Source organism: Tinamus guttatus, unplaced genomic scaffold (assembly GCF_059628265.1).
Source record: "Tinamus guttatus ecotype Peru unplaced genomic scaffold, ASM5962826v1 Tinamus_guttatus_pri_ptg000092l, whole genome shotgun sequence".
Lineage (NCBI taxonomy): Eukaryota > Metazoa > Chordata > Aves > Tinamiformes > Tinamidae > Tinamus > Tinamus guttatus.
This window is the reverse complement of record NW_028288626.1, coordinates 268,392-292,134: the sequence shown is the minus strand read 5'-3', so window position 1 is coordinate 292,134 and position 23,743 is coordinate 268,392. Positions and strand designations below refer to the sequence as shown.

Sequence of the window (23,743 nt, the reverse complement as noted above, 5' to 3'; positions counted from 1 at the left end):
GGGAAAAAAAATGCCAAAAGTAAATGATTGCATGCACTGCAGAGTTCAGGAAAGGTGGAAATCTGATCTCTGATTAGATTCAAGGCAAGTATGTCCTCCTCTAGCCATCTGGGGTAGAGCATAGCACAGTTTTCACGATTAGTGGGGACCTAAACTCAGATGTGGTGAGGGTCACACACAGACATCTTGCAATCAAACTAGTAACCAAAACAGCATCAGTTAATGCCCCATTTCTGTCCTCACTAACAGTGAAAATTGCCAAAAAGAACTCAGCTTTCAAGGATGTGCACAGCCAGGTACAAGGGCAATGCTGGAAGGCGGCAGCACCACCTTTCTTTCTTTGTCTAAATAAATATACGGATTCACACTCCACAGCCACCAAAGCTTGTAAGTCATATGCCTAATGGCTCTTAAATATTTATAGAGGCTTGATCAAAGGCACTGACTCTTTAATTAGGGGTGCGGGGAAATAAGATTAAGACCGGTAACTGTGTCTCCTATTGCAGGTGCTTATCATAATCCAGAAGAACAGTGTCATGAACTCTCAAAATTCATCTGCCATCTCAATACGTGATCTAGTTACACAGCAGGCAGAATGAACAGATATTGTTATTTTCAGGCAAAGATTAAAATCAAAACAACTGGTGTAAAATGGCATATACAGAAGAAAAACAAATAAGGAAACATTGCTTAGATGGATTTTGTTTCAAAACCAAGTAAACTGATGTATTTAAGCTCTTAACAGAAAGAGGAAAATGCTACACAAGAGGTTTTCTCATAAAAAAGTTAAATATAGGTGAATAAAATTCCAGGTCACAACAGCCTTTTAAGTGTTGAAAGAATTGATAAGAGAGTCAATTCAATGATTTGATGTGTTTCTTCTGCTCCTGTCTGCTAACTCTTCTGTATTCTACAACAATTAGCCTCAAATTTCAGACACTTTACAAGTCACACAGGCATGTCCACAACTCAAAGCTATTTCAGTTAAGGAGGCTGCAAGCTGAACATAAAATAGCCCTCTATGTTCTTATTCTCAATCAAAGCTCTCACACAGGGACTGCAGCATAAGAATTATCAGTTAATCTCTCTTTGTAGACAAGGTTCTAAGTGTGAAGGTGAGAATTATTGAGTCATTCCTCTCAGGGCTAGCTTGATTCTTACACAATTAAGCTTCCTTTTTTGTAAGTATAGAAAGAAAACTAGCTAAATAGTAGAAAAGAAGAAGAAAAAAACTATGCATGCTACCACCAAGCTTTTTTTATGTGCACAGTTACAAATCTCTGTGCCATTTTATAGCTGTCAAGTCTTAATTAAAATACTACGTTTCTCTGACTCATGGTGCTGTAGGATGCAAGCATATTATTCACATGAATATTAATCTCTTCCCAGGTAGGAGGACAAATTGCTCAGGGGATTTGTAATCACATACAGAAACTTCTTGGGTATCATTTAGTCAAAATCCAGCCAGATTTTTGTTCAAATTCCTGCCTAGATCATTAACAATTAAGAATCATTAGAACAGTCGCAGTAGTCTATGTGAGAGGAATCCAATAGCTAAGATAAGTGAGCTGGAGTTTCACAAGTATTAATATGAGAGAACATTATGCACTAAGGAATGAGAAGAGGGATAAAAGCTGGAGGCACTGCCCTGGACATTAAGGACATCAGGACCTGCTCCAAGGGCTGGAACAAAAGAGGGAGACATTCCTCCTTAAGGATTGCTTCTAGATAAGGACAGAAGATGGGAAGAGACACTTCCCATCGCTATGGAAATAGGCTAGACGTTTCCTAACTATCCCCTGGAATCACTTGAACCATCACATTTTTCCATTACATGGCACTTCAAAATTCGGACACCTCTCTGGATAATCTGCCAATGGTTTTAAGATGAGCTGACGATGCACTAGATGCAGGAAGCAATTAGCAGAGAAGCTCTTCTACATATGACTGAAGGCAGAGACAAGCTGGGATGCAAAGATGTCTTGGAAAGCAAACATTCTTCCTAATAGCTGGTAAGAAAAGGAGTAAGAAGAGCCAGCTGAACACTAGAGAATTCAAGAAAGCAAACCAATATTCAGAAAATCAGTAGCTAGAACAGGCTTCAAGAAAAAACATAGTTCAGGAACCTGCTAACAGTTAATGAAAAAAATATAAATATTGACATAAACAAAAGCTATCCCACTGAAGAGGAAGGAAAAGAGGTAAAATGAGAGGGCAATTCAAAAACACCACAAGCTCTTTAAAAGGCCTGCACCTCAAAACAGGCATTTCTTCTTGATAAAGTTTTTAAGAATGAGCACAAACATGCATGCAAAAAAAGATCAAAAGGCCAAAGAACAAAATTAAACAGCTAGCAGAGAACATACAACATGACAAAAAAATACAGCTGCTGCTTTCAAGAAGCTATCATTAGACAGTATTAACATGGCTGGAGCATTTAATGCTTTATTTGTTTCAGTCTTCACTAAACATGACAACTACAATCAGAGAGCTGACAGAGTTAAATATTGGTTTAAAAAAATCTTCAGCAAGTTATAAAATAACCTGTAGTAAAGGCAAACAAATTGGAGATCAAATAGAGAAGGTAGCTATTTCTGAATCAGTTGGGCCTCATGAATTGTCATCCTCAAGTACTTACGTTACAACTCTGGCAATCGTCAAGCATTAATACTGAAGAACCTGAAACACAGGCAATGCACCTGCAGATTTGAAAAGAGCTAAGCTAGCAATTATCCTTAAAAAACGGAGAGAGAAGAATTTAAATAATTGTGAAAGAACTAATTTGATTTTTTCCCCCTTCCTGGGAGCTGAAGATTGGAACAAGTAATTAAGTTATCTGTAAATCATCTAGAAAATAAAAAAGAGGGTTGTAACACTTGGCATGGTTTCATCAAGAGTAAAACTGTCAAATGCTTTTACCTTCCTTCTATGAAAAGAAGGTAGAGGTAGGAGAAGAGCAGAGGAAGTATCATATCCTGAACTCTAAATGAAATTGCCAACATCAATGCAAAAATACTGGAAAAAAAGAAATTACATTTGGTGTAGCCAAACTCAAAGAATGCATCAAACAGGGTCCCAAGGGCAGCTCTGGAACTGCACAGCCTGTCAGGTGGGGCACACACCTGATCTGAAAGATTTCTAAATGCACCAGATTAGGAGAAGACAGAGCACAGTGTGCTTCAGGAATGGGGAAGAAAAAAAAAAAAAAAACAATTACGTAAGAACAAATACAAAGACATGCACAGATCTAATCCAACACAAATACAGTCTACAGAATGACTGACAAAGCCCTCACTCAGGAAGAGCTCTGAGCTCTTCTTGTAAGTCAGCTGTGTGACTTTACTCCGTGCTAAAAGGGCACCATCACACCAGGGTATTGGATATGCTGGGATATCAGGATCAGAGCGTGCAGAACACTCCTCCCCACTTCGCCACGCAGATCAGCAGGCTCTCAATGGGTGTTCTACATCATTTGGACATGTCACTTCAAGAGAGAGAGTCATTGATTAAAGGGTACCTAGCAACATTGACAAAAAAAAAGGTAAAAGGGCCACTTGGTGAAAACATGAATGAGGAGGAGACTTGGTCCTCTATTTGCAGCAGCCCTTCTCTGCTGTCCGGAGAAGGGATCAGTTCTGCTCCACTACAGCTGGTCCCATGACAAATAGATTTATACAAACAAGAGAGATCCAGAGCAGAGGTTAAGCAAAGATTTTGGACAGAAAATACAACTAAGCCTTGGAGCAGGAAATTTGGACAAAGTCGTTAGGCACAGTCAAGGCAAAGCAAAGCCTGGCACGGTGTGGGAAGACTAAGGATATTTCAAGTTCTGTTTCAAACTTACTTCCTAAGAGATACGAGCCATCTAACGAGCTGGTGGCTGAAGAGGAAAAAAGAAACCAGTAACAAAAAAAAAAATCTGTATGCGAGACACTAGTGCCAAGATTTTGTGAACATGGTATATACCCAAATTGAATTGGCTGAAGTTCTGTTGAATGATGCAATGCTGATTATTCTATACATTTCTATAGAAGCAGCATGTAATGCCTTCATACAGCCTAGATTTTCGAGCAAATCTTCTGCTTATGTGGAGTACACAGGAAAGCCTGACAACACTGCATGGTGAATAATGTGGCTTTGAAGTCCTCGTTCTTGTACATCTCATCCATGGGATTGATCTGCCTGATCTTAAATCTGACTAAAACCATCTTTGCAGTCTCATGCTAGGTACGCAGCAGTTTGTAAAATTAATTTGTCATTGTAAATTTTTCTATAAAATTGCTGTAATAACCACCTCAAGCCATAACTTCCTTTCAGTTCAGGAGAAATTCCAGGTTTTGACTGATGCTGGAACATCTCTCAACTTCTGACAGTTTCCAGTTTCCCTATGTTCCCTCAGGGGAAAAAAAAAAAAGGAGGAGAAGGAGGAGATACCCAGGGAGAGGCATCACCGAATATCTTGCCCTTTCTGGTAAGTTTGCACACACATCTTCCCTAATGCACACAACTAAGCTGCTTTGCTTGCATGCACTACAAAATTACAACTAAAATTTCCTTTCTACTTAGATGCAGGTGATGACCTTAAATACCAGTTAGCAGAGTCTTTGGTTAATTTCAGCAGTTTTGCTCCAAAGCTATTCTCTCAAAAGTGAAGTAATACAGGAATTATCAGATGGGAAGAAAAGAATTTACAATTGGATAAGCCAAGACGAAAAACAAAAACAAACAATCCCTCTCAAAAAAAAGATTCTGCTATGACACTTCAAACGTCCTCTCAGATAAAATCTTGCAAAAGATCCAGGAAAGAAATAAGTTATACTTATTATATAAGTATACTTATACCTATCATATTATGCTTATACGTATTATACAAGTATACTTATCATAAAAGTTCTACTGGAGACAGTTAGATGCTGTAAAATCATTCCATACAAAGAAAAAAAAAGTTATAGAAGAAAGCAACGTAGAGAAGAAAGGCATTAGCTGTGCACACTGAATAGTAGGCAATATTTTATCATCTATAGGAAATGAACACACCATATGTTCTACTTCTGTGAGCATACAGATGGATGAAAACATGAGACTTTTTAAATATATACACACTTTTGAGGGCTTACTTCTTTTTTTTTTAAAAAAAAAGAGTGTATATATTGTTGAAGAAAATGTCACAACCTTTTTATTTTGACTTCCCAAATTGAGATTATTTATTTTTAAAACTTACTTGGAGGAGATGAAAATATCAGGATGTTTTGAACACCCACTTTTAATTAGTATATAAATACATTTGATGTTAATTTTCACAGGAAGCATAATAAAGTTAACGCCTACTGAGCTAACCAGAGATTCTGGGATTCGCATGAAAAGCCGTCTTCATTTTGAATAGTGTAACATGAATCATTTGGCCCCAAATATTTTATGAATATTTACAAATTAAGTTCTTGTTAAGGTCTTTTCTTTTGCATCTTTCCCAAGAATTCCTCTCTTGCCCCAACCAACAAACCTCCAAAATGTTCAGCCAAATGAGACGCTTTTAAGACCAAGGACTCATCGCAACATGTTACAGTCCGGCACAATACATTTGACTACCTTTTTGTCTGTGAAACAAAAGTTTTAAGAGATGTCTCACAGGGAGAAAAAAAAAGAGAAAAAGAAAAAAAAAGTGAAACCCTCAGCCACAGCTCTCGAATCCAGAAAGCTCAGAGAAGGGGTGCAGCCATACTCTATCCTACCTCTTGAAGCTGCAGCCGTACTTTGCTAATGGCTTTAATCCAACGGGCTCTCGCTGGAGAAAACGGTGGTGGCTCATTATCACCATGGTAGCTTAAGGACAAGAAACAGAAAAATGCGATATGAGAATTACTCATCTGTAATATTAAAGAATCCACATTACACAGCACATTCACAACTTCAATTGCAGAGGTGGAAATAACCCACAGATTTCAACTAAATGCAACCCGAGACATGCTCTGGGAAGGGGGAAATTAATGAGATCCAGCCAGTTCTTCACACTGCTATCACAACTGCACACAAGCAGGTAAACTGAAATTTTTCCATCTGTAAGTATTAATGCCCCTGCCTGCTGCCAAGCCCATTCTAACTATTGTCTCTTCCTCCTTACCTCTACTGCTACAAATTGGTGACCCCTCTTCAATGGAAATGAGTACAAAAGAAGCCTGGCAACAAGACTATCCAAGTATTAGCCATTCTGACATTAGCATCTTGCTCTGCACAGAATTGGGCACTGCTGGCAGTATAAAATACATATATATGTATATACAAACACACATGTGGGGCTATATATATATATGTAGCTTACACCAATAAAGCACACAAGCCGTGCTATATACAAAGCTCAGGTGCAACTCCAAGGATTACTCGGAACCAAGTTCCCCATTTACTCCAGGGAGCAGGAAAGTGTTTCCAGAGCAGACAAAAAAGGAAGCAGTAATGCTGTAAAACCCAATTTAGATGCCTAAATTAGTCTGGAATAGACTATACGAATAACCTTCCATGTAAACAAATATAGGCCAGTTGTTCTGGGACAAAGCTTCTGCTGATCTGTAAGAATAAGAAAGCGAGTCAGAGTTCAACACTTTTTCTAGTCTTGTTTTCCTTTTTTTTATACCTCCTTAGCACAAGGGTTGCCTCCACTGCAGGGTTTTGGCTGGGGTTTATTATCTCACATAAGCCCAGTTACACTGGTGTCAAGATATGACTGCTGTCAAAGCTGTGGGCGCAGGCAGTTATATCCTTTCACGGATATAACTGAGCCAGACAAAGGCAACCCCTAATCCAGAAAGCATAATTGTATCCACATTAGAGACTGCTATGACTTAATGCCACCATTAAAAAAAAGCACAGTCACCCTCAAAGCAAAGCAGTGGAATCGCTGTAAAGCTGTGCATCATCCAGAGCATTACTCCTCCAAAGTCAGCTGTGATGACTGTCTTCAGTAGTGCTGACAGCTTGGAAAGTACAAGGACAAGAAATTCTGCCATACTTTATCAGAACAACTTGTCTATTCACACGTAAGTCTACAACCTACAACCATATAAACCTTATTTCTGACCATCTAAGTGCAGCAGCCTGCTACTGTAGGAAGGGACTAGTGCAGCTCTCACTAGATGTAGCACTTGGCTGCTTGCATGTAATTTGATCACGCACAAGCAAAGCAAGCAGCAATCCTTGGGCCAGACCAGGTTCACTAAACAATAAACAAGACACAGTAAATGAGTTTAAAGGCACTAGCATGTTAAGTACATAACAAACATAGGTAAAGCTTAGCCAACGTCTCAACAAAACACCTGGTCCCCTGTGCAAAAGATGTTTCACAGATCAGCAATATCAAATTAGTTGTTAGAGAAGAGGTAATAACAAGGCACACAATTTGCTCCAGAGGACAACAAAGAGAAGAACAACAAAGAACTCAATAATACAGCATTTCACCTACCTCATTTGAACTCCTGCTTCAACATCCTCGGGCTTCTCGAGTTCCAGAGGTGCCTTAGCTGCAGAATGATCGGTATGTTTGTTGCCTGTCTCACAGACCTTCTCCTCCTCTTCTCTGCTACAGGGCTCTTCTTGCTCCCTGAGCCAAGCCTGGCCTTCCTTCTGGTAGCTGCCAGTGCTGTGGTAGGAGTGGTTGGACTGCCTTTCCTGGTGATCATCATCTTGCTCAGAGCCATGGGCACTTTCGTGGGAATAGTCATGGTCACTCAGGTGAGAGCTTCCCTGGCTGACGTTACAAGAGGAGCCGTATCTACTACTGCCAGCAGGGCTATAAGAGAATAAGAGGTCTTGTCAGGAAAAAGCAGGGGCTTGGAGAAACACAGAGTAAGCCGCACATCTAACAATCTGCAACAGACACTAGATATACTGAAAAGACATATTGCTAAGTTATATCTAGCAATTATTCTCCCCGAACTAGCTCTAGACAATGAAACTTCACAACTCTAGTAGGCAGTAGAAATACTTGATACACAGCCTACCAGAACAGACCACAAATTTTAATGAATTACAGCAGTCTTTCTAATACCCACAGTCTACTTTCATTAAAATCAGCTACACACTGCTGGTGAAGGTATTTTAATAGCCAGACAAGACTAAGAATGGAAACACAGGAATTCAGAATGGAAGTGGTTGTGCCTTCTATGGTTTCACTGCAGCCATGGGCTTTATTGCAATCACTTAATTTAATCATTTTTAAGAACTGCAGGTAACTTTAACATTTAGGTCAAAATTAAGGTTAAGGTAATCAACATGAAGTCCATTACAAAACTAGAAGCAGCTGTTCAAAGGGAAGCTGTATGTCTCACTCCAATAGAACCTTCTCAAGAATTTCATTTATATAGAAAAAGCCCAACACAGCAGGGGCCTGACCTCCATGATTCAAGATACCGCTTCCAGGAGTGAATCCCTGGGATCCTCACACAAAAACAGAATACAAATTTCTCGTGCAGTCAGGAAACTACAGTTGAACCACAGCAGACATTACAATCCAAGAAAATAAGCTGTACTAATGTTTCTCCTACTTAATTAGATGTCAGATAGGAAATTTTGGAGTTCAGTGTAACAACTGTAGGATTAAAATCACAACCAGTTTCTCTTGCATCGCACACAGCTGAAAGTTTAACAAGTCTCCACCATGATTTTTGAGGGCAATGGTAACTTAGCACATATACAGAAATGACTTCAAATTCATGACAACACTGCCAGCTTCCTTTAGTAGCTTCCCTAACTGCACGACATAACCTTTGCATAGTTTTTAGGAAGAGCAAGCATTAGAATACCTTCACTGATACCTCCAGAAATGTTTTTAAAAGCCTCAATAATGTGAAATGAGCCTATTTTGCTCTGCAGTGAATTAAGTTACATTTCTCTCAATAATTACAAGTATTTACTTCATGTTTTGAAAACAACATGCTCATCCCCCACAGTGCATCACCTACTGTTGCTTTTTCCTTGGCAAATGCAACAAAGCCATCACTACACAAGAAAGCAAAAGTGTATTGTACACAGCAGAATTAACACAAAAAGAATTAAGTTTTGAAAGGCTAATGAAATTAGCACTAAAAGCATCTCAGTGGGTACAGTATACAAACAAGGGAAAAATAATTACACGTACAAGAAAAGAAATGGAGAAAGCTGAGAAAAAATGATTAGAAGGGCCTATTGCTAACAGCTTGTCACATCCTCCTGTGACAGCTATCAGTAACACTACAAAGACTTGACAACAAATAGGGATGGGACTGAGCTGCAAACAGCAGACACCAAGGTCGATATCTACTGCTGCGGTATTGCATTATAAATGGCCATTTGCTTCAAACCATTTATTATGCCTGATTTGTAACTGGCCTTTTCTCACTCGGTTGTTCCGCAGGTTGTGCGCTAGGATGAAGCGTCGCCGTGTTCGGAGCAGAATGGAGCTCGGTCTCTGTCAGTTCAGGCTGGTCTGGTTGCCCTTCTACTGCCTGACCATCTTTCTGCAGTTCACTGGAAACCACATCCTGCTGATCCTCAGGCTCCTTATCAACTGTCTCTTCCAGCTCTTTGTGGAGTACATCACCAGCAGCACTGGTGCCAGATGGCTCTTTAGAAGGCTCATTGTCTACAGCGTCAGGCTGCTTTAAACACAAATTTACTTCTGTATTTGCATCAGCTGGCTGATCTGATACTGCAGATTTTGAGCTTTCCTCTGAACTGACTGTTCCTAACACCTTGTCATTTGGTTTTGACAAAGTCTGTGGCAGTACATGTGGTTCCCTTTTGACAGAGGCCTCCCTGTTGTCTTTTTGCCAGGGAAAGGAAAAATCTAATTTTTTGCCAAATACTGCTCCTTGGGCACTCTCTGGCTTATTCACCTTTTCCTCACTGCCTGCTTCAAACAGGGTTGAAGAAAACTTCTTAAAGCCAGACAGGAGGCTGCCCTGGTCTGTCCCTGCTTTATTAACAGGAGGTGGCTGCTGAGAGAAGAATGATCCAAATGGCTTCCCACTATCAGCAGACGACATGAAGCTGAACTTTGGCAAACTGGGCATGCTTGGTATTTCGAAGACTGGTTTACTGCTGCTTGCATCTGTAGGAACATTACTATGTTGACCCCGTTTCTCCAGATCACACTTGGAGGCAATCCTTTCTGCAGGCACCTTGTTAACTGCTAAATGCTCTGGTTGTTCAGAAGTTCTTTGTTCTATTTCACTTGTTTTCTCCCCATCCAGCAGGAGCAGATGAACACTGGGTTCATCAGCTGGAGCTGCGGGTTCTGTTCCAGTGACACTGCTCAAGTCTAGCTCAGCACTAGCATTGGAGTGGTCTCCTGTCACAGCAGGCTCCATTTCAACCGTAGCACTCAGATCAGACTGGTAGAAGCTTGTGTCTGTACCGGTAAGTGGAGCTTCAACTTCCAGGTCAAGCCCACTACTAGAGCCAGTCTGAAGGAAATTAAGGGTTGCCTTCTCTGTTGAAGCAGCTTCTCCTGTTGCATGTGAAAAACCCATATCTAACTGGCAGTGGCCAGGATCAGTCTGGTCAGTGACCACAGTCTGCTCCGTATCAACTTCACTGCTGAAATCTGACTGGTAGGGTTTAGCTTCAACCATCTCTGAGGATTGTGTGTCACTACCCATCTGCAGAACATCCAAGGCTTGATCTTCACTGGAGACCACTGCTTCTAGAGTGTTCCTCAGTTGTTCCTTTCTATCTTCTGCCAAATTCCTATTTTCTTCAGTTTCTGTTTTCATAAGAGTTTCTTTTGTGGCCTTCTCTTCTGCTGAGACAGACAATTTATCCTGCTTCAGAGAACTTGGGGCATCTATTTTAAATGCTCTGGCTGATGATACATCTTCTGTCTTTCTAGAGTCTGGAAAGGACCTGGTGACATCTTTCACGCTACTACTTTGAGGTTTAGTGGTGGTTTTTGGAGGCATGTCTTTTGGAGTTTCTTTTGCCCCTTTAAAGATGCCAAAAAGATCATTTGCAAAAGTTGGTGCTGGACCACTTGGGAGGGATGAGAAACCAAAGAAAGAGGAGCTCTTCTTCTGTGCAGTAGGCGGTGCTTGAGCTTCAGGTTGAGAGAAGAAACCAGATAACGTTTTAGGAGGTCTCATTTTTGTCATGAAACTTGAAAACATTTCAACTGAAGAATCGAGTACTGATTTATCACTCTCAGATTCCTTCGGTCTGTTTTGCAAATTAGATGTGTCCGGCACTTCTGAGTGAGACTGCAGCTCCTTTGCCTGTGGTACCCCATCACCAAGAGTTTGCTCTGGTAATTTCTGTTCTTGCAACTCGGGTTGTTGTAAATGTGCTACTTCTTCAGATACTGTCTCTTTTCTTATGTCACTGGTAACACTTACGCCATTTAGATTCAATGAATCCCTTTTCCCATCCAAGGCCATGCTATCATCTCTATTTTCAGCAACTTGTTCTTTGGAAGAATAAGGCTCCTCCTTATCAACAGAAAATGCAACATGGTCCCTCTTCTCTGTACTACTGGCAACATATTTTTCTGTCTCTAACAAAATAGTTTTTTGGTCCTGAGAACCCTCCTGTACCCTCGGAGTATCAAGACAAACATCAGAAAAGGCCAAATCTGTTGCTGCATTGCCATTGGTCTGCAGAAGATTTTTTCTGTCGCTTTCTTTAACTACCTCAGTCTCCTTTTCTACAGCATTTCCCACTTCCAGCACCTCTGATTTATTCTCCGTGACAGTGAGATTACTAGATGTTTGTCTACCAGTCACTGCAGCAATAATATCATCAACCTCTTTTTTGTCTGTATCTTGTTGCTTGGCAGGTCTGTCAGTTCTGACACCACAATCAGTGGAAACCCTTTGCTTCATATGTGGCTTGGAATTCACCATTTGAGCTTCCTTTATATCATTCCCCTGTCTTGGGGCAGTTTGTGGCTTTTCATCCAAAAACGATGTCAAATTGAAGAAGTTAAAGCTAGTACTTCTCTGAGGTACGCTCTTCTCAGCAGCTGGACTGCTGGAAAAGAAGGAGGGCAGACGAAACAGCCCCTCGGTCTCTTGTTGCTTTGCACTAGCAGGAGCTGAAGGTGTTGGCTCATCTGAACCAGTAAAGAATGAAAATATACTTCTACTGGATGGTTGTGCTGGCTGCGATTTTGAAGCAGTAATATCTGACAAGCTAAAAGGCAAACTGAAACCAGACTCTTTAGGTGCCTGATCTGCCTTGCTTGCCTTGGTCTGATTAACTGTGGCACCTGAAATATTTGTTCCTTGTTGCTTCAGCATAACTGTGGGCACGTTGCTTTGCTGCACAGGTGAATGACTCGGTTGGCTTATTATGGGACCTACATCCATGGGCTTCTGTGAAGCCTTTCCTGGAGGCAATCTCTTGCTTTCAGAAGACTCCTCAGCTTTTTTGCTCAAGTCTTTCATTTGCACATGAGCACTAGGGGAGATCTGCTTGTCCGTGCCTTCTACTCCTACACTCGCCTCAGAGGCAGAGGACAAGCATGGCATACTGGCACTCTGATTACCAACAGGCTTTTCACTCTTTTCTTTCAACTCAGCCACAGTTCTGCCATCTGTTTTTGGTAGAGTCGTAGTACTTGGGGCTGGTTGAGAAGAGACAGTCTCCACTTTGAAGAGATCTCCAAGGGATCCAAACAATGATGAGATGCCAGAGGTTTCCTTTTGCTCTGGATGTATCATTTTTTCTGGTTTATTGCTTTGATTTTTTTCCAGATTTGGTGCTGGCTGTGGCGTTTTGCTTACTTGTGTTTTAAAGAAGTCAAAAAATCCAGAGGTCTGGGGTTTGTTGGCAGTTGAGCTTGCAGAAGAATCTTCTCCGAGGCTGAACAGTTTCAGAGCACTTTTGAATAATGTCTCCTCAGGCTCAGTTGCTGAGCGGCTCTGACTTGGCTGCGGCTGTCTGGGCTCATTACTACTCTCATGGCTTACAGGATGCTTAGAAACTGCAGCTGCTTTAACGGGTCTCTCTTCTCTTATGGACCTGCCATCTGGAATATTTTGGCTCAGTTGAGAAGGAGATTTTTTTAATCCTGTTTTTTTAACAGGAAAGTTTTCATTCTGATTTAAGTCGTGTTTTTCACTTCTAGTAGACTCCAAATTAAATTCTGATGAAGTATTTGTCCTCAGTTCAGATGGAATATGATATTTTTGCCCTATTTGTGCTTCATCTCCCAATGTTCCATTTTGTGCAATTGATAAAACACCAGCTTTATTTTCAGATGATTTTGACTGTGTGTCTTTTTTCTTCAAGGCAGAATCTTCTGACAGCCCAGAGTCAGGGCCTGCAGACTTTCCGATCAGTCCACCCAAAGCAGAAAACAGAGAGGTAACTTTGTTTACTGGTGTTTTCTTATCTTCTTCAGTCTTTCTTGCTTCTGTTATTCCTTCAGTGGATATCACAGTTTCTTCAGCCTTAGGACTAGACTGAAACAGGTGGAAACCAAAGAATCCTGATGATCCACCTTCAGCAGTTGTCACAGGTACAGCCTTATCCACTTGCTTGCTATGGACTTCTTTATTCAGTGACTTATTAAAAGCTGCATGAGAATGTGTTCTAAGATCAAGGGATTCCTCCGAATAACTCAGAGTTTCCTTTTCAGGTCTTAAGTCTACTTTGAGTTTTTGAAGTTTATAACCTGAAAAGTCTAATGGTTGCTCTCTCTGATAATAAATAGATTCTTCAAACATCTGTGAAAAAGTCTCCAAGTTCATGTTCATTAACTGGTCACTCCTCTGCAAAGCTACAGACAAATCCAAAGGTTTATTTGTTGTGTAATCATCTAAAGGCTCTTCTTCAGCAAACCAGAACAGCTCATCTTCACTGCCAAGAGGGACTTTAAAACCACAAACAGCAATCATGTTGTCCTCTAACACGGTTCCTGGCATAGAACCCATGTGAAAGTTATAATCCCAGCAGTCTGGATAGGAGTATGTTTCAGGAGCACACACATAGACATACTGCCCAGTTGGATCAGTGAGCAGCGAATACACGTACTGGCTATCACTGTACATGTAGTATCCACAATCACCATCTTCTGATGGCCACCATATACCCTGTTCAAGCATCCTTAGCCACTCCTGGTACTCCTGGCTATAGGAGGAGTACATGAAGTTCTCATCCATACTCAAAGTCTCTTGGTCAACTAGAGTCCACATAGTTCCATCACCACAAGATGAGTAACTTAAATCCATGGGCATCTCTTCTAATGAGTAACTGCCATCTCTTTCAAATGGAAAATTACTATAATTGTCATTGAGAGAATTGGTAGTCCATTTATCGTTTTCTTCTGAACAGACATCTTGAAATATTAACTGATCAAGTGATTCATATGACATCACACTTAAATCTAAACTCTGTCCATCAAAATTGGCATTAGTCTGCCAATCCATTACATTTGCATTTCCATCCTTTTTACAGAGATTCACTACTGTATCATTTTCTGGCCAGTTCAGGAACTGGGAGGGTGGAAGAGAATTCTGGTTTAATACGTAGTAAACTGGCAATGCTATTCCCTGAGTATCAGGAGCAAATTCCCCTATGTCATACTCCCATTCAAAGCTAGAATGACTTCTTGTTTCCTGATAATCTGAGTACTGCTGATGGCTTTTAGTCAAAGTGATAAATTCATTTGACCCTTTATTTAAAAGGGTTGGAAGACCTCCAGATTCTGCATCCTGATTAGGAAGATACCTGCTATTTGCAGCTTTTCTAGATAAATCCTGTATGTTGTCCTGAAGATTTACAGCATCATTGAACACAGCATGCCCATGCTGGGGAACATGGGGCTCGGCTTTATTTACTCTCGTACTGCACAGGGAACTGGTATTTTCAGAAGATTCCGTCATTTTCACATTTTCTAGTTTCTCCTTTGATTTAGGCAGTAGATTTTTTAAGAAGCTGGAAGTTTCGTGCTTTTCTGCAGTGCTGCTTTGATTATCAGAAGTCACTCCCAAGTTGTCGGATTTTGTCTCTGAGCGAGAATCATCATTTCTATCAAAAAGCTTCATGAAGCCTAAAGAGTTTGATTTCACCTTCTCTTGCTTACATTCAGACAAATTTTCACTAGAAGCAAATTTAAATAAACCAGAAAATAATCCACCAGAACTGGTTTTCTGGCCATCGCCTTCACTTTTAACAGTCAAGTCTTGATTATTGGGTCTGTTTTCACTGGAAGAAATGTGAAGAAATCCAGAAAGAAAACCTGTTGTGTGCTTCTTCTGCGTATCATCTGCACTTGTATCTTTTGACATTCCACCAGAAGGAATGGATTCAGTTGAGCTGTCATTTAAGCTTGGTGAATTTGATCCTTCTCTCAACCCTCCTTTTAAATTTCTATGTTGCTCCAGAGCACTCTTAGTTCTCTGCTGCTCATCTGCAATCTCGAAGGTACCAGAGTCACTCTCCTTGTATTCATTTCTGTTTCCTTGAGCATTAGAAGAGTTTACTTTACTAATGGTTTTTGGTTGTACAGGTTTCTCCCTCTGATTTGATAAATTTGGAACAGAGGTAGACTTTAATGAAGTGGAATCTTCTGAACTATTGCTTCTGTGTTCATGTGAAAAAGTTCCACTGGAACTCTGATGATTTTGTTGATCTTTTGAAGCCAGTAGGTTTTCCGCAGAAGAAAATTTAAACAAAGAAGGAATAAAACCTCCTTTCTCCTTTGTACTTTCCTGCTTGTCTGAAAAACCCAACCCACTGAAAAAAGGAAGTTTCCGAGGGAAAGGAAATGAATGTTCATCATTTGATGGGTTGTTTTGTCTTAGATCTTCTTCAGACTTGTGGCCTTTAAAAACTCCTGACGTACTTTCTTTTTTCTCTGCTTCAGCAGAGGGAAGCAACAACTGACTGAAGGACTTCTTGAGTGGACCAAAAAAATTATCAGATGCTGTAGCTTGATCTGGAGGCTGTGAATGAACTTCCACATTTTCTCTACTTTGTTTGTTTCCCAGTCTGTGATCTGCAGCTTGACAGTTCTTCAAGGGATTCATAGGATGCTGCTCTCTGGCAGTGTGTGCATCTTCTTTGACAGTGATGTCCGGCTGATTTATAACAGGATGCAACTCTGACTGTGTTTGTGGCACATCCTGATGCTTGGGAGCCAAGAGACCATCAAAACTGGCTTTAAGACTGAATGAACTGACTGAGTTGGAGAGCTTGCCAAAGATTGAAGACGTAGAAGCACTATTTGTATTTACTTCTCCCTCACTTCTTGTCTCACTCTGCTGTACATCTGAAATGCTACTGTTACTCCTGGCTGCTGCCTGTCCAGGCAGTCTCATGCTTATGTTTGTCTCATCAGCTTTTACGTGGCTCTCCTCCTTGCCGTGTTCCTCTTTTATGGTTTCTTGTTTGGGTGCTTCCTTCTCAGAGAAGATCTTTAAAGGATTAAACATGCCTAGGACAGAATTCATAACCGAATGCTGGTTCGGCTGGCTACCGGTAGCAGTTTCCTGTGACTGCTGAGGACCATGTGCCATGGAACCCTTACTGTTCATCTCTGTAGTTTCTGGCTTGTTGGAGCTTGCATTTGGGGCTCTTTTATCACCACTTACCTGGGATGGTAACAAAGAGTGAATGGAGAATTTAGTGTCAGCTTTACTATCTGCCATTGCTCCAGAAGATGAACTCTCACATTTGGGCTTATTAGGAACTACATTTGAGATTCCACTCTCTGAGGAGCTTTTGCATTCTGTTTTCTCTGGAGTGGAAGATACAAGTTTTTCCACAGAGGCTGTAAACTGCTTTGTGCTTGATCCCACTTTTTCAGTGAAGGAGCTGAACAGAGAATTCACTGTATTTCTCACACCTGACAAGTCCGGGAGAGATTCAGATTTGCCCTTGCTAACCTCCTCTGTGGCTGGTAGATTGGTCTGCTCAGATTGCCTGCACTCTACTGAATTCCCAGCCCTATCCTGCTTTCGTGCTACGCTCTCAGCACCTTTCTTGGTCTCTGGCAATGTACCAAATTTGTTGATCTCTTCCTCTTTTTCAGCCAAGTATTCTGAGACTGTCTCTACTAAACACTGAAGCTCATCCATCGTGTCTACATAATCCTCGCTGGGTTCTTCAACAGGAGAAAGGGTCAAGTCTTGCATAGGATAGCTATGCTTGCTGCCTTTAGTCCTGTGGTTTTTATCGCAGCTGACCTTTAACTTGGACTCCAAATTTGAAGTGAAGTCTCCCAAAGGGCTGATATCGGCCTCGCACCACGTTTGTGAAAGCATAGCCAGTTCCTCCATCTCATCATCCGAAGTAGGCGAGTACTGGAACTCATCAGAAGCACTGCTGTCAAACTCCTCCAGGGCATCCAGGCCCACAAAAGTGTCATCTGACTGCCCCATATGCTTCACATCTTCACTGCTACTGAGGTGAAGTGAGCCTCTGGGACTCACCCCCTGCTTGTTGGGCAACTTGCCACTTTTAACCATTAGGCCATTTTTATATGGGCGTAGGATGGGATAGGCAGGCAGCTGATCTTTAATTTCAGAGCTGCTGGTGTATTTTCCAGTTTTATCATATAGGGGAAGAACATTGTTAGGTTCTGAAGCAATTGGCATAGCACTGAAATAAATTGTTTTCTCCCTAGGAAACTGGAGGCCTCCATTGCTTTGCAGGCTTTTTTGTTCACTCTCCTCAAAATTACTGTATCTCAATTTCTTTTTCCTTCTCCTATCTATTGTATCATACTCCTGAGGATATCTAGGGACATCTAAAGATCCTGACTCCATGCACACATTCTGGCAATACCTTGATCTTGTACGGTGATTAAAATTTTCCCTTTTTGAGAGAGTCTGTGTCTTTTTCATGCTCGTTTCCTGCCAACTTTTATTTTTATGGTTTTTTTCTAAGAATTCCTCTATTAGTAGTTTTCCTAGCTCTTCATAGTCATTCTCCTGTTGGTCTTCTCCATCTTCAGAGTTAAATGGGATGATCCTGACTCTTTCATTTCTATCTAGAGATCCTTGTCTAGGATGAAAAATAAAGGGGGTGGAAAAGGAGGGAAAGGAAGAGAGGCAGCAAGAAGAAAAAGAAAAAGAAAATACACATGTAAAACAAACAAAAACTTTAAAAGGACAGTTTCAGTGGGGAAAAAATAGCAATAAAAAGCATATATTAAATAAAGGAAAATTAAAAAGAGAAAAAGTCAGAGCAAGAATAAAAGCTCTCAATCTATCATCATTAAATTTCAACCAAACTGTTAAAAAGCACCATGGGTTATGATAATCCACCAGTAACATTTGCAATAAGTAATAAACACCTGTATAAGGGAGAAGAGCTCTCTGTGCTCAGCTGAGAGCACGTAGCCTTGGTGATACCAATAATATTCTGCTAATGGGCATTTTTCAGCATGCTGAAAGAGTCCCTTATGACAGAAACAGGAGCACTTTGGGACACAGAGCCCCGTGCACTGTTCCACCACGCTGTGCCTGCGTGCCCGTCACTCGAGGCAGGGGACCTTGTTTAGCAGTATCCACGTAGCGCACGGGCAGCCTGTTCTCCTGAGCCTGGCTAAAGAGCAGAGAGCTCCTGTCTCAGGACCTTGCACAAAGTGAGACTGGACCATTTAAGGGGTTATTTGAGCTCCCAAGCCAGCACAGGGCATATCCTGGTCCCCCTCTGCTCTCTTGCAAGGGAAACTCGCCCTGCTGCCCACATACAGGCACAGAGTGACTTTTTCTCCGCCCTCTGATGGGGTCCCTGCCCATGCAAAAGGAAGATCCTCAAGGTCTCTATTGGGTTAGAAGGTAAGGAAACACATCAGTGATAGATGTCAGCCCATCAAAAGCCTCAGATGTTTCCAGGGCCTAGACTTCCCCCCATTACAACTTTAAACAGACTCAGCAATCCAAGTGTGCCCATTGTGGGAGGATGGACTACAGCAGCTAGTTTTGCCATCAAACCACCTTCCTAGCATCTCAAATAAGTGACCCCAGGGATTTCTGGATTAATTCCTAGGCCAGGATCTGTCAGGATTTCCTCAATTTCCTACCACACCTAATACCAGCAGCAAGAAAGCTTCCTCGTTATCAAAAGCCTCCAGGAAGAGTTCTTGGCAGCCAGCCTGTGTAAAAACGAACAACCAAGTAGAAAGTGGATTAAAAAAAATCAAAATATTTATCTAAAAGATCCACAGCACACATAAAAAAATCTAAGAGGCATAAGGGCACAAGCCTTGACGCTGTAAGAACAGAACAGGGAAAGCAAATATGGGCTTGGTATGGATACTGCTAATGCAAGTCACCCTGAAATCCTGAGGTACCCCAATAAAGGATGCTGATGGGCCAGCACTGAAAGAAATGGCTCATTGCTTTTTCACTACTGCTGGTTCAGGGCTTCATTTCCACCAGGATTAGCTCCCTTACACTAATTGGAAAGATACTCATTACTTTAAATGAGCCCCCTCATACACAGTTCAGAAGACAGCCACATTCTTCCTGCTTGCAATTTTACGACAGTAACGGAAGTGTTGATCTTTAAAGATAATGAAATTGAAAAGACTCCCAGGGCCACCACAGTTGCAGGATTGAGCCCTTCCAAGTCTCAATGAAAGCAAAAGGAGCTACGTGATTACATTAAGAGCCATTAGGGGTAAACGCTGAACTAATAATTGTCTAATTTAGGCATCAAAGAAATTACATTTGTTTCTAATTGAGCTTTCCCCCTCATAAGAAGTTTCCCTGCTACTCTATAAGCATTTATTATACAGAAAAAAAAAAAAAAAGAATAGAAAAGAAAGAAAGCAATGATAAGAAGTCCAACACCTGTGGGAAAGGAGAAAAAAAGGCGACGATGACGATGTCGGCCCAGCATTAAACTACCACATATGTGAAACACAGCCAAGGCAAACAGTGAGAATCAGCTGCAGTACCTCACAGGACCACTTCACAGCAGCAAGAGCAAGAGGCAAGCGCGGAGGCTGCAAAGGGGTGAACCCACCTATCGCACAGATCTAGGGAGCGCCCGCTGCCCAGCGAGCACTGGCGACTCGTCACCTGACTAGACTCAGATGCAGACTCTGTGTCAGTCCGGCCGCTCACAGTGGACTCTGCGCTATCAGAGCGCCTTGGAAACGAACACAGCAAGGGCAGGGAGACACGGAGGACACACGGTTATCAAGTGCTGCCAAAAAATTAACTTTGCAAAGAAAAAAAAACAGATTAAAAAAAAAGGGGGAGGTCTGCGGGGAAGGTGTCTGCTGGGCTGTCAAACTGACTATTGGAAACAAAAATGCTTCAAGGATGATCAAGTATTTGCTAATCTTAGTGCTGAGGTGCGTAAAACAAAGACCCTTCTGTCTCAGAAGCACAGTCATCTTGAACAGGATGAACAGGAGAATGAGAACTTTTCCAACCAAACCAAGTGTTGATGGGGGGGAAGAAAAAAAAAACCCACCACCCCAGAGAGTGCACAGTGTGTGGTGGGAAGAGCCAGTTTCAAAGGAAGCATTTCAGCATTTTGAAGGAGACCAGTCTTCACCCAATTCAGGACAGGTTCCAGCAGAACCTTGTCTGGTTCCCCTGGGTCTGCGCAGGAGAACAGCTCCTGTAACAGCTATTCAGCCCTTTCTTCCGCAGTCGTGAAAAACAGTGTGCCAGGAATCCTGGCTTCATCATGGGGCTGCCTGGTCCACAGCACTGCTGGCTGCCAGGAGCAGAAGTCAAACACATTTTGGTTTTGCAATACTCAGCTGTGGCCGAGTTTTAAAAATATCAAATAATCTACAGAGTTCTAAAAATAGTTAATAGTCTACCAAAATGCCTCCTTTCATGTGACTGTAGAAAAATCTTCATGGTAAGAAAAAAAAAATGAAATGGCTTCTTTGAAGAACATATTTGCATGTCCTAAATATTAAGAAAGATGCAGCTACAAAGCATTCACCTTTTAAATAAAGCGCATGAATCCTGACACTTTCATAAGGATACATTTAGGAAGGCAAAGCAGAAGTACAATATGTCATTTTGTTATTCCTTAACCATTTACATTGGAAGTGATACTTTAGGGCATGTTATAGCCAGCACATTTATCAGAGGGTTAAAACTTCACAGCCCCTCCAGGCAAGGTGGACAACACAGGTCTCTTCCTATTGTCAACAGGAGCTGAAGAAGTTGCATGGCTACAGAAATATCCATCCACCACTGACTTTCGTAGTCTGGAGGTCCAATATCTGCTACTGGGCTTGGCCCATCCATAAAGAAAAGGCTTCAATTTATTACCAATCCAGTAGTATAAAACAGCTTACACGGGAGTCTATTCCTTGCATTGTGAATTTATCACACAAGGAAAAAAAACTGCAAGCATGATATGTCAAATTACGGCACATGCACTTTTAGTGGCATGTTTGTCTCTGCTACATGATGTAGCAACACTGTATGTTACTATTAAAGCAGCTTTAGCTTTTATCATCAAAGAACGTTCACTAGCTAGAAGCCAAAAAGTCAAAGCTTAGCCACAGTCATTCACCGAGGAGAACTCAATCCAGATTCAGGCTTCACAAAACAAGAACATTCTTACCAAGAAGGATGAGGTAGACCCCATCAGCTGAAGCGTAAAACTCTACATGTCCAGCTCTGACAGTGTTACAGCAACTACCTCTTCCTTCCCACACCAGCGGCAAAAGCAGCTGCATGCCCTTATCTACACACCCACTTCTATTGTCTCAAGTTCTTCTTTCTTCTGCCCCTTAACACTTACTCATCTTTTACTTTGAATAGCATTCTCATTACTCTTGTGCTACTCCCAGCATAACCAGCTCTAGCTGCAATCATTTGATCCTTGTAAGTTAATGCTCTGGTGCTTAATAATTAGCTCAGCCAAAAGCAGTTGTGAAACTGCTGATTTATCGTTAAAAGGCCGTAAAACTTACATGTTTATCGTGAGCAAAAATCAACCTCATAGTGTAGAGAGTTACTTAAGATGAGGAAGAAATTTAAAGCTGTAAATGCAAAGGAAAAAAAAAAAACACCACAAACAGGAGTTACAGGCACTAATCCAAAAATGAAAACACATCCTCCAGGAAAACTCCTAATAGGCTAACTATGTTTCATTAGCTTTGAAGGCACACTCATAAACTGGCACCAGAACAACCCATCACTGAATAGGCTGGCCTTCAAAAGGGAAAGAAAAAAATACAATCAAGAATAAGTGACCTTATAAGTGATCCTGGGGTAAAAGGTTATTGTAAAAGGTTATTTAAAAGGTTGTATGTAAAAGGTTATTTACTAAATTGTAGCATCTGGTGCAACACAGCCTTATACGTTCATCTTGGTTCACAGCAGATGAGCAGATATATATTGTACCGGGTCATTTCAAGCTTTCCAGAGCTCTCGAGCTGTCGTCCTCTGCTAGTGCAGCAGCTTCCAATTCTGCCACAGAAGGGAAATAGTAAAAGAGCAGCTACCCAGAAGATATCACCCACCTGATGGCCACGTGCTCCCGATAATCCAGATCATAGCTCTGCAGCGAGTCAGCGCAGGGCTCCCGCAAGGCCCCTTGCTGCTGCAGGCGCGTTGGTACCGGGAACTGGTGCACCGAGGCGTTGGGCTGCGCAGTCGTGTGGTACGGAGGAGGGAGGCTGCTACTCGTCTCGCTGCGATAGTCGCTGTCGCGATCGTCCACAGCGCTGTCGGCATCTTCGAAGGCTAAGAAACAAGAGGAGTTAAGGGCACAGCTCTCTAACACTGCATTGCTGGGGCAGTGAAGCCCCTTTTGACTTTAGAAAGCCACAAAAAGAGGCTATTCCTACTGCGAATGGCTCTTCACTTGCAGCTGGTTATAAACTGTGGTTCTCTCCATACATGTCGAGGAATTAAGTGAGGACTTCACACCCTCCTTTCCCATTTCCTATCAGAGAAACTTCTCTTAAGTCATTTTTAATAAGTAGGAGATTTTTTTTTTTAATTCGAGAAAACTTTTAGATTCTTTGCTGTTGCCAAATGAACATCTAGATGTTGAAGAAAAATACTCCCTTACAGAAAAGGGCTCTTGCCTGGAAACATTTCTGTCTCTTCCCCACGACACCATCTCTTCTTGGGGGAGGAGGGTTGTTAAAAGTATTAGTTTTTAAACCTAAGAGAAATTAATGAAACAGCAGAAAGTTCAAGGCAGTTGGTAGGAAAATCAGAAGAACCAGGAAAGCAGGCTTGTTTATATGCAATTAACATTTCTTCCAGGAGAAGAGAAACGAGCTACATTTAACACACAAAGGTAGGTTAACTCATTAAGTTTAGTAGTTGACACTACAGACAGTCTTCAAAGAGGGAAAGTCTCCCTTCCCATGAGTTCCTCTCCCTGGAGAAGCACCTCTGCTTGCTAGCCCTTCAGAAAAAGAGAACAAAGAGTCACAGCAAGGAAAGCTGTCAAAAATACAGTATCAGTACAAGGCTGTGTTTGGCTGCACGCAGCTCAAGGTTAACTTTGCAAGCTTCCAGTGAAATAAAAACACTGGCATATTAGTGGGGTGCGCGGTTAGCATGCTTGAAACAGAGGAAAAATTAAAAAGAGCCGTTATTCACCGTGTCCACCACCAAAAGAGCCTGTCTGCAAAGGACAATCAAATTCAAGCCCCCTCTGGAAGGTTATTCAGTGGTATGTGCCCTCATCAGCCATTCACCGTGAGGCTGATCAATGAACAAAGGGGAAGCCCTGTCTGTTTTCATGCCATTTAATTTAAAATTTTAACCAATGAAATTCCAGGCAGCCACAATGTGCAATGTTGGCCCATGTTTTTCTCCTACTGGAG

At 41.6% G+C, this 23,743-nt stretch overlaps 2 protein-coding genes across 2 annotated transcripts in view; both read right to left on the bottom strand.

The window, feature by feature from the left end:
* Positions 1–23,743, bottom strand: part of LOC148595490 (protein unc-13 homolog B-like) — a 146,755-nt gene that overhangs the window by 63,290 nt on the left and 59,722 nt on the right. The window contains exons 8-10 of the mRNA XM_088520579.1: positions 22,421–22,643; positions 7,451–7,777; positions 5,730–5,820 (exon numbers count right to left, since the gene is read on the bottom strand). Of these exons, the coding sequence (XP_088376705.1) occupies positions 5,730–5,820; positions 7,451–7,777; positions 22,421–22,643 (641 nt within the window). The remainder of the gene's footprint in view (positions 1–5,729; positions 5,821–7,450; positions 7,778–22,420; positions 22,644–23,743) is intronic.
* LOC148595491 (uncharacterized) lies at positions 9,333–17,810 on the bottom strand. The gene has a single exon (XM_088520584.1). The coding sequence runs from the start codon at positions 17,808–17,810 to the stop codon at positions 9,333–9,335; it is 8,478 nt and encodes a 2,825-aa protein (XP_088376710.1).

What these genes read in the sequence shown, in the direction of transcription:
- LOC148595491 (XM_088520584.1), bottom strand. Translation starts at nt 17,810, where the DNA reads ATGAAAAAGACACAGACTCTCTCAAAAAGGGAAAATTTTAATCACCGT.